Source organism: Elaeis guineensis, chromosome 2 (assembly GCF_000442705.2).
Source record: "Elaeis guineensis isolate ETL-2024a chromosome 2, EG11, whole genome shotgun sequence".
Taxonomy (NCBI): domain Eukaryota; kingdom Viridiplantae; phylum Streptophyta; class Magnoliopsida; order Arecales; family Arecaceae; genus Elaeis; species Elaeis guineensis.
Window position 1 is genome coordinate 5,314,085 of NC_025994.2, and position 11,623 is coordinate 5,325,707.

An 11,623-nucleotide genomic window follows, 5' to 3' on the forward strand; every position below is an offset into this window, starting at 1 on the left:
TCTACCTCATTCCACACTGCAACGTGGGCACCATCTTACCTCATATCACTCTCCACTTCCTCCTATAAATCCGCATGGATTCTTTACTGTGCACCGCAGCAAAGTATGCCTTGTCCATCACGCGATGAACGACCGCACAAAGAGCGTGCACCTGCACACAGCTGCCCATCACGCAATAAACGGTATGTTATACATCACACCGTGTGGTGCACAGCAGAGAACCCGAGCCCTAAATCCAATACCCTTTTTTTCCTCCCCGAGGCCAACATAAGACACCCCATAGAGCTCCACAGCTCTCTTCCTTATTCCAAAATGGCCTCCTCGACTTCCCTCACTCTCCTCTTCTTCTCCTTCCTCCTCCTCACCCTCTCCCATGCCGCCACCTTCAACGTCGTCAACCAATGTTCCTACACCGTGTGGGCTGCATGGGCAGACCTCAGCAACAACGGCGGCGGCCAGCAGCTCAACCAGGGTGAGACCTGGATAGTCACCGTCCACGCCGGCACTACCGCTAACCGCATATGGGGCCGTACTGGCTGCTCCTTCGATGCCAACGGCAACGGGCACTGCCAGAGTGGCGACTGCGGCAAACTCGCCTGCACCTCCTATGGCTCCCCACCCAACACCCTCGCCGAATTCGCCCTCAACCAGAACTCCCCCGGCTACTACAACAACCTCGACTTCATCGACATCTCCCTCACTCAGGGATTCAACGTGCCCATGAACTTCCGCTCCACCTCGGCGAGCAGCAGCATAGTCATCTCGGCGAGCAGCAGTGTAGTCATCCAATTCTCTGTCGACATCTCCCTCGTTCAGGGATTCAACGTGCCCATGGACTTCCGCTCCACCTCGTCCGACTGCAGCGTAGACATCCAATGCACTGCCGACGTCGTTGGGCAGTGCCCCAGCGCACTCAAAGTGGCCGGCGGCTGCGATGACCCATGCACCATCTTCAACACTCCTCAATACTGCTGCCCTAGCGGCTCCAGCTGCGAGCCGACCACCTATTCTGAGTTCTTTAAGAGCCTGTGCCCGAACGCGTTTAGCTACCCCAAAGATGATGCCACCAGCATCTTCACCTGCCTCGGCGGGACTAACTACAATGTTACCTTCTGCCCTTGAGGCTTTGACAGCATGCTGATCGATGCATGAGTCTATCTCAATCGATGCTGATCGAGATCGAAGCATGACTAATGGATGAAGAAGAGAGCTTTGCTATCCTTTTTTTTATAGTCCTTCATTTGCTCTCTTTGTTGGTTTGTTGGAGTGGATAGCTCTTCATATCCACTCTCCATCAAATTCAAATCTCTTGTGAAATAAAGAGGATCTTCATCTTGATGCTCCAATAATCATAGTTTTTTCCATCAAAAATAGGAATAGAAAGTTGATTGATGCTCATATCCATATTGCTTGAACTTGCCATGGAGATCTTCTTGAATGGTGCTCTCTTTTTCACTTATTGTCTTCAAACTCAAATCTTATTGATCTTCCTTGCTCTAATACCATTTTTGCTGGCTTTGTTTACCAACTTGATGAAATTTGGGAGGAGATTGAAGTAGAGAATGAGATGAAAAATTGGGAGAGAATATAGATCTTGGGTTCTTTCTTTCTTTTTTTTTTAGTATATAAGGCCTCTTATATGTGAGGCTATCACATCCTAAAAGATTTCATACATCAATACATAAAGCAATATGACTAGGGCTGTCAAAATGGGCTTAGCCCACAGGGCCGGCCTGGTCCAACTTTGTAAATGGGGTGGGCTGGGTTACCATTTTAACAGCCCAAATAACAACCAGGCTTTTTGGCCCATCCCATATTAGCCCAAGGGCTAAGATGGGTTATGCCGAGCTAGCCCGATTAGGCCAAGAAAACTGAAAAAAAATCTTAAAAAAAAAATATTCATTGTTTTCAGTTTTTCATTATTCGTCGTTGCCACAGGCCCGCAAGACGACCGTCAGACCACCAATTCCTCTCCCTTTAGCTCTTAATCAGTTGATCTCCATCTCATGCCCCATGCAATTGTCGATCTCCGGGCTCTCAGATCCCCCTCCTCCTCCTCCTCCTCCTCATTATCGACACTGCCGCCTCCAAGTCCAATCACAAATCAAAATACGCCCTCTCCTCTCTTCCGTCGACGGATGCCCCATCCAACCTTCGGGCTCTCAGAAGTCAGATCCCCCTCCTTCTCCTCTTTTTCGTCGTCGGTGCCACCACCTCCAAGTCAGATCCAACCGTGGTGATGCCCTCCCATGCCTGATTTCTTTGCCTAGTGCCTCCCCTCCTTGCTCCTCTTCCTCCTCCTCCTCATCGCTGGCACCATTGTCTTCAAATCCGATCACAAGGTATGCCATCCGCCCCCTCCTCCCTTCCATCCATTGATCACCACATCCTCTGATCTCATCCCATGCACCCTCCAAGCTCTAGGCTATCTGATCCGATCGCAGCATCGATAGTGATACCCGATCTCTACCGCCCCTCGAACTCTCTCGGTCTCTCTTCACTCTTTAGGCTTGAGGCTCTCTCTCCCTCTCGAGCTCTTTCGATCTCTCTCTAAGCTCCAAAGTCTAAGCTCTCTCTCCCTCTCGAGCTCGCTCGATCTCTCTCTTGTTTCTCTCTCTCTGCAGATCTGTTCTTTATGGTATGGTCCGCTCCAGGGCTCTCTCTCCCTCTCGGGTTTTACTCTTTAGTGTTAAATTATTAATTGATAGTTTCATTAGTCATGATAGACTGAATCACTGATAGTATGCTTTTGTTCATTGTAATTTATGATTTTCGTGTAGATTTTTTGAAAAATCATCGAGTCTCAATTGTCAAAAATTCCAACTGAAATTGGAATTGAATCTAATATTTCTGGATCAATGAATAAGAAGCAAAAAATAGGAACATTAGATGTTTGGAATTTTTTCATAAAAATTGATAAAGCAAACGACGGAATAGAAAGAGCAGCATGTAATGATTGCAAGCATGAGTATAAAGTTGGTCCTAAACCTGATGCTTCAAATTATGGAACTTCACATTTGCATCGTCATTTGCAAAGTTGTAAAATGGTTGAATATCATAATGTGGGAGAAATGATCATTGATTAAGTAGGAAAAATAAAGTCTAAAAAAATAGATCAAATGATTTCTCATGAAATGTTTGTAAAAGCTATCATTAAACATGACTTGCGTTATAATTTTGTTGAATATGATAAGGTTAGAGCTTAGGCAAAATATGTAAATTCAGATGTAGTGATAAATTTTAGGAATACTGCTGTGACTGATGTTTAAAAAATTTATTTGAGAGAGAAAGAGAAGCTTAAACAAGCTATGGCTAAGATTCCTAATAAAGTGTGTTTGACTTCTGATGTATGGACAGCATGCACTACTAAGGGGTACATTTGTTTAACTGCTCACTTTATTGATGAAAATTAAAAACTAAACAGTAAAATCCTCAATTTTGCTCGTATGGAACCTCCCTACATTGAAGTTAAATTGGCTTCAACTATATTTGATTGCTTGAAAAAATGGGGTATAGAGAAATTTTTTTTTTCTATTACCTTAGATAATGCTTCATCTAATGACAACATGATAGATATTTTGAAAGGTCATCTTCATTTGTAAAATAGCTTATTATGTGATGGAGAATTTATTTATGTGCATTGCTTTGCTCACATACTGAATCTCATTATTCAAGAAGGCTTTTGAAGGTAGCTATTGAATCTCTATATAAAATCAAAGAGAGTGTCAAATATGTGAGGGAATCAGATGGGAGGATGAAAAAATTTCAAGAATGTGTTAAGCAAGTGGGTCTTGATGTAGGGATTGGTTTAAGATTAGATGTATCAATCAAGTCAAATTCAACATATTTGATGCTTGATAGTGCACTCAAATATGAAAAGGCTTTTGCTAATCTCCAATTAGTTGATACAAATTTCAAATATTATTCAACAGATGATAAATGGAGGAGGGAATAGAAAATATATGAATTCTTAGAACCATTTTATGAGACTACTAATAAGATGTCTGGCTCATTTTACCAGACTTTCAACTTATATTTTTTGCAAGTTTGAAAAATTGAATGTATATTGAATGATAATTTGTATTGTGAAGATGAGGTTAACAAGGACATGACTCAAAGAATGAAAAAAAAGTTTGACAAATATTAGAAGGAGGAGTATAGTGTAGTACTTGTATTTGGAGCTATTCTTGACCCACGTATGAAGCTTGAATTTTTAAAATTTTGTTATTCAAAGATTGATCCTTCTACTACTAAAGAGAAAAGAGATTTTATGAAGATAAAATTGTACAAGCTCTATGAACAATATGCAAGCAAGTCCAGTGCATCATCAAGTGCAAGTGCAAGTGCTTCTCAATCTAATATTTTGTCTAGGCCAAGTGGAGGAGCTAAAACCAAGGATACAAAAGTTTTTAGTATAAGTTTTGAACATTCTTTAAAATTTATTGTTTTGAAATTTTATTTCTTTTTCAGCTATATGTTATTTGATATCTGATATCTTATCTATTTCTGTTTTTTTGTTGTGAATGTGTTTAAAATTTTTTGAAAGTTCAAGAAATATGAGAATGTAACTAAATCTAATAATGGCAAATTTAAATTGGATCTTTATTTGAAAGAGCGAATACTTGATTATGACCACTTTAGTGATTTGGATGTACTTAAGTATTAGAGAGATACTACATAATATCCTGATCTTTCAGTTATTGCATGTGATGTGCTAAGCATTTCAATTACTATAGTAGCATCTGGATCTGCTTTTAGTATTAGAGGTCGTGTTCTGAACAAATATAGAAGCTCTCTCCTTCCTGAAAATGTCCAAACGTTTATTTGTACGTGAAATTGGTTGCATGGCTTTATTCCAAATATTTTTTTCTTTACGTTCTTTGAATTTATTTTAATGTCTTGACTAATGATTGATTTTCAATGGGATTGATTGTCTAATTCTTTTATTATTGTGAATTTTAGATGAAGAAGATAGTCTTGAGACAAGTATGTCAAAAGCAGATTCAAATATTGTGTAGCTTGAGGAAGAGGCCAATGAAGATCGTAAAATATGATTTGTTATGGACATTGAATTTTAGTATTTTATATGGTCTGGTGTGTTGAATTATTGAATTAGTAATGTTTGAAACTTTGAATTTATACTTTATTAATGTTTGGGATGAATTTATGAATTTTAGATGTTTGAATTGATGATATTTAGTTATGCTTGTTTTGCATGGCAATAAATTGAAGGAAGTGCATGCTTAAGTTATTTGTGCTGAAAAATTGTTCCTGGAGTTGGCTCGTTCATTGGCGGTTGCAAAGGTGCAAAAAGTCTACATACATGCATGCTTAGGATATCTTTTTATTTTCCTTTGGATTACGACATCTTTCATGATTTATTTTGGTTCATTGTGGCCGGCTTCAAAGGAGTTCAACATCCTTTGGTTTACAACGTCTTTCATGATTTAATATACTTTTTGTAGCCGGTGTCTGGGAGTTAGGGCTTACAGAACTTGATTGGACTTCTTTTCGCAGGAGCGTCTTACATAAAATGAGCAATCTAGTCTAATGCAAGATTACTGGTTGTTCTATTCTCCTAGAGCACCACATCTTTTAAGATTTAGAGTTAAATAAAAATTCGGTTATCTGCAATTTTTGTAGATCAGTAGTGATGGGCTGGCCCAGCCCGACCCACGGCCCTTGAAGGGCTGGGCTGGACCCGGTATATGCTGTCCGGCTCAGCCCATCAAATTTTAGGCTTTTGTGGGTTGGGCTGGGTCGGACTGGGCCAGCTCATTTTGACATCTCTAACTATGACAATATGAGTCTAACTATATATGAGCCCATATATGAATCCAACATACAACTAAACTAAAACTTACATAATTTAGAAATAAAAAAAAATAAATATTATATTTTAATAGGAGATTTAGAAGAAAGAGGCCTTGGTATACAAGATAGGATCACTGCTGCTGTTCCTGTTGGTGTTCTCTGACGAGGTGAAGGGGGTGGAGCATTTGTGGAACCAGCATAGTCTCTGCAGCGACAATATGGAAGGGATGTGCCTAAACCTCCATCTAGGGCCGGTGATTGTCCTCCACTAGAGCGAAAAAGAGAAGGCTTGGCTCCACCTCGATGCCGGCCAGTTGTGCCCTCTTGACAGCCTCTGGGCACCTGCAACCTCCTCTCTTTATCTTCGATCACTATTGTTGAGTTGATGAACAACTCTAAAGGCTCAATCGCATCGTCGATAGCAGAGGAGCTATTGGAGGTGGTGGAGCAGGAGATCATGTGATGGGACTCAGCCTCCCTATCGAGAAAATATTCATTGCAACAGTGATACCACGTCATATTTGCAACAAACAAATGAGAAGCCGGGAATTAGTGAAATAGAAGGACTAATGTGGGTATTATTCACGAGAATCAATAAAATACACTATAATTGATGAAATATAGGGATTCTTATTGGTTTGTGACAAATATGACGTGGTATCACCGTTGCAACGAATATTTTTTCCTACCTACCACCCTGAATGATTCGATTCATGAAGGCATAGAGGTTTCATCAATGATTTTTTCCATCACTTGGGTCAAACCTTTACACGGTGTCGATTATTGGTTAAACTGGCCCAAAAATGATGTGGTGGACCTAGTTCAACCAATAATATTTCCATTGCATACTTAATGTTAGTAAATGCACTCCCTCCATGTTCAATATCTTATGGATGACTAATTTCGAAGGAAAAGGAAGGGAACACCATGGCAAGTTACACTATCTATTTGGCAATCCATTTCCTATCCCATATGGCACAAGCTTAATGTCTAGTGACTAAAGGACCAACTCCAACAATCAATGAACCCATCAATTGCACCATCCCCTTTTGCCATGTCAGATAAGAGAAACAGGAGCAAATACATAGATGTTGATCAAACAAATTGAATCACCGCAAAATTCTTTCATTCATCCATTCTTGATGTAATATTAACAATTTACACAAACTAAGAGAAGCTACGTACCTGGAAACTCTAGAAGATGTGTACGTGTTTTTCTTTTTTTCTTAAAAAAAATTATGACTAAAAGACTTGCGTTGAGCCTAAGCCAATTCTATTAAATTAAAACAGAGTACAAACAGGTCATGCATCAAGAAGGGTGAAATTTCACCACCACCAGGCCTCTCGTTTCTTACACAAAATTCATTCATGAAATTTTTTATGATTGACTCAACTCATGTAAGTAATTGATATTTTAATAGATAAAGAAATTGATGAAATTTGTCTATATGCTTGCTATATGTATATATATTATGGACTTAGTTATCGTTATTTTGCAAACTCATTCGGGCCAACAAGTGTCACAAGACGGGAAGAATTCTCAGGGTAGATACTTCTGGTGCACAATTTCAAAGACAGCATTGTAAATTTTATATAATTTACTTTTTAGCCTAAGGCTCCATGTATTAAAAAAAAATTTCTTCCTCGCTTAAGCCTCGGGAAGGCTCACTCCAAATCTACCTATCAGTATGAATACTGGCCTATCCTGCATATAATCTAATAAACTTACTGGCTGTATTGTTTTAACCCATGAATTCTACTAAATTTTTAGCCTAATCAACCAAATAAATTTTTGAGTCTGTTCGAATGATTAGATCTAAAATTTTATATAATTAATAATTTAATCATAAAAAATATAGAATTATAAGCTCGACGAGTAAATTTTTGTGCACCGCACGTGGCGTAAAAAATTGTGCACCGTGTATGGTGATTTGCTCATGCACAGGCCCCGAGACAATGGCAAAATTTATTTTTTTGTGGACCCCATGCAAAAGTGAATCACGGTGCGATGCGCGGTTTTCTGCACTAGGTGTGGTGCATAAAGAATCTCATCAGACTCGGCTAGATCTATTTTACAACTATCTAAGACTAGTTTTGAGTGGACGGAGAGAAAAAGATTATGTTGAGCTTACTTTTCTCTTCCCATAGGATTCAAACTGATCTATTCAAAAGGCAGTCCGGTTAGTTATAAAATAAGTCGAGTCGAGTTTATAATTCAGTAATTTTGGTGGTTGGATCATGTATCTTATAAAATTTTGGATCTAACTATCCAAACAGATATTTAGTAATTTATCATATCCATTATAAGGTAACTACATCCTATAAGCCATGCAATCATGTGGAGGCCTTAACAAGGAGATGCTTTAATTTCTGAAATTGGTTCCAGAAGAGAAACTTTCCAGATGGATATTCCATCCCGTTTCCTCATCCTCCCTTGGTGCAGGCACCTCTTCCTATAGCCGTCCTAGTTGACTGGAGCTCTGTCTGTTTAATTATCATGGAAGTCTTGGACCCGAGAGGCAACTTTAAACACCATCCGGCCTAACCAGGATCATCTTCTACTTCTAAGCTGCGCTTTTCCAAGCATTGGGAGTCAAGGTTGGAATTCCATAAAACGGTGACATCATTCGCAGTGTTCTAGGAAAGGGGTAGGAAATTGTACTTACCATTTGTCTAATTGGGCTCACGAATCCCCCCATAAGCCTTCAGAGATTATGGATCAACAATCGGAGACATCTTGTAATAGATGCAGGTGAAATTACAGTAGTTACAATGGTAATAGTCCAAACAGCCTGTTCGTTCCTGTTGTGATTACTGGGCTTGTACAGCTCGTGAGTTGCAGCAAAAACAAAACTTTAATAACAATTAAGGATATCACGGAACTTAACCAATATCAACATCAATATCGAACTTCATGATTATAAAGAAAATATATTCTAATTTTTAGGATATTTTTTATTCAAAAATATTCTAAATATCTGACCATATACAATAAGATATGCAATAATAGACCTCCTACTATGTATACTTGGAGAATTCTTAAGCATTTGTCATTAGTCCAACGGTCTACAGCAATGGCACAGAAGAAAATTTATAGATTCAACAATTTAAAGAGCTTAGAAGAGTAAAAAAATTATCCAAATATTATTTCTAGAAAAAAATATTTCTTAACACAAATTTAAATTTATTAGAGCTCCAAAAGTAAATTAATTATTAATAAAAGTTTAACTTAAATGAGCTTTTGACATGCAGTAGATTTTTTTTTTTTTTTATTTGATACAAGAAAAGGAGGAGAGGCTGGAAACCGATCGAGAAAAATACGGCATACGTCAAGAAGGAAAAGTAGGATTAAAAAAAATGATAAGAACAGATACTACACGTTATCTTAGTCGAAAGGCCGAGAAAAGTAAGATTAGGCCCGAGTAAACACACCTCCCTGAGCATCTGCACCAAGTATTTTTCCCAAATCCGGTGGCAGCTGCTCAGCAGCGGAGCTCGGGAAAGAAAAATAATAAATAAATAAACAAATAAAGCGTTAGACGGGTTAAACTTAAAAATGCTAATTTTAGGATAGTCTTTGTACCGTGACAAAATTATCTTTTAGTTCTCTGCTCCTTCCGTTCAAGCCTCCTGTGGTCCCCACTTAACACTCAATTCCACCCGAGCTTTTTCTCAGTAAAAGAATTCCATCCAATTTGTACCAAAAACAAAAGAATTCCATCCAATCTTTGAACATTACAAACAAAGGGTTGGAAAAGAAGCCGCCCCCTCCTCAATATCCTCATCCTACCCTCCTCCATCGCTCTATAAATAATCTTATCACCCATCCGACAACCCCGCACAACCCTCCCTCAACCAGAAAGCCTTCTTCCTGGCTATCAAAATGGCCTCCTCGACTTCCCTCACTCTCCTCTTCTTCCCCTTCCTCCTCCTCACCCTCTCCCACGCCGCCACCTTCAACGTCGTCAACCAATGTTCCTAAACCGTGTGGGCCGCATGGGCAGACCTCAGCAACAACGGCGGCGGCCAGCAGCTCAACCAGGGTCAGACCTGGACGGTCACCATCAACGCCGGCACCGCCGCTGCCCGCATCTGGGGCCGTACTGGCTGCTCCTTCGATGCCAACGGCAACGGGCATTGCCAGAGCGGCGACTGCGGCAAACTCGCCTGCACCTCCTACGGCTCCCCACCCAACACCCTCGCCGAATTCGCCCTCAACCAGTACCAGAACCTCGACTTCATCGACATCTCCCTCGTTCAGGGATTCAACGTGCCCATGGACTTCCGCTCCACCTCGTCCAGCTGCAGCGTAGACATCCAATGCACTGCCGACGTCGTTGGACAGTGCCCCAGCGCGCTCAAAGTGCAAGGCGGCTGCGATGACCCATGCACCATCTTCCACACTGCTCAATACTGCTGCCCTAACGGTTCCAGCTGTGAGCCAACCACCTATTCCAAGTTTTTTAAGAGCCTGTGCCCGAACGCGTTTAGCTATCCGGATGATTATAACAACACCCAATTCACCTGCTCCGGTGGGAGCAACTATCGGGTCACCTTCTGCTCTTGAGGTCCTGCGTTCGTCCATGCAAGCGAGGTTTCAAGCATATTGGACTCTTGGGAGCTGGTAAACTACTAAATAAAGTGGACGTAAGCAGGTTCACGAGCTGCTCCGTGGGCCTCTGAGATTTGAAATAATTGAATAATTAGTCAAAGACTAGCATGTTGCATGGATCCCATATACGAAGATAATTTTTCAGATATTATTATTTTATTTTTAATTATTTAGATGTTATTTATAGAATTATAATATATAATATTTGACAGTTAAAATTATTGATGTACATATATTGATGAAAAAATAATATGAAACACTTAATTAACATGGAATTAAGAAAATATAGACATCTAAAACAGTGCAAAAAGAAGCAACAGCGAATAAAAAAGAATAATTTCATATTTTATATATAAGAAAAAAACATCATGTATCTATTAAATAAAAGTTAATATATATTTTTGATGGACTATAAATATTAATAAACAAACAACCTTTGAGTTTCAACTAGAAAAATTGAAATCACATACAACTAAACTAAATAATTTGAAATTAATGGTAATAAATGTAAAGAATATAACAACTAGAAACCAATAAAAAAAACTTTAATCTAATACAATCTTTCATATTTCATCTCCATAGAAAACCAACGGTCTATTTAGCTCCTGCATGAAAAAAGGAAAAAAAATAACGATACAATTAATTTACTTTCATTCAACATGAATCTTGAATTTAATTAACAGCTCTTAAATGAAATTAAGAGCCGGGCAATGAAGAAGGACTGGATTTAGTGGTAAGAACACCGACGAAGTTGGAGAAGGGTAGCTGGGGTCGGAGGGAGGGAACAGGAGGAGATGGTAGCAGGACAGGGCTACAAAGAGTGCAGGGGACGGTTGCATCTGGTGCAGAAGGCACGGGAGGCGCCCAGGGCCAGAGATGGGAGGCGAGGGGAGTTAATGGCAGTAGAGCCGAGGGAGGGGAGGGAACGGGGGTGGGGAGGATAATGATAGCAGACACCCACGGAGAGGAAAAAAAAAGGTTTCAAGAAGCTTCAGAGGTCCAGAGCATGTCGAGCAGAAAAAAAAATACGCAACCATATGTGTGCACAGTCAGCTCGAAGCTTTCCATCTGATTGAGATGAATCTAAATTTTCTTATTCAGCTACTTCAAGCCTCCCATGAAATTAAGACTCCTACGAACAAGAAAAACCAATGGAAAAAGTAAAGAAAAAAAGAAAAAACATACAAAAAGTCAATA

At 39.7% G+C, this 11,623-nt stretch overlaps 1 protein-coding gene and 1 pseudogene across 1 annotated transcript; both read left to right on the forward strand.

The window, feature by feature from the left end:
• The first annotated feature begins 200 nt into the window (after window positions 1–200).
• LOC105033165 (thaumatin-like protein 1) lies at window positions 201–1,209 on the forward strand. The gene has a single exon (XM_073251502.1). It carries the CDS (start codon window positions 313–315, stop codon window positions 1,120–1,122), a length of 810 nt encoding a protein of 269 aa, XP_073107603.1. The 5' UTR covers window positions 201–312; the 3' UTR covers window positions 1,123–1,209.
• An 8,429-nt stretch (window positions 1,210–9,638) lies between these two features.
• Window positions 9,639–10,396, forward strand: LOC105033158 (protein P21-like; annotated as a pseudogene).
• Window positions 10,397–11,623: the final 1,227 nt, after the last annotated feature.

What these genes read in the sequence shown, in the direction of transcription:
- LOC105033165 (XM_073251502.1), top strand. Translation starts at nt 313, where the DNA reads ATGGCCTCCTCGACTTCCCTCACTCTCCTCTTCTTCTCCTTCCTCCTC.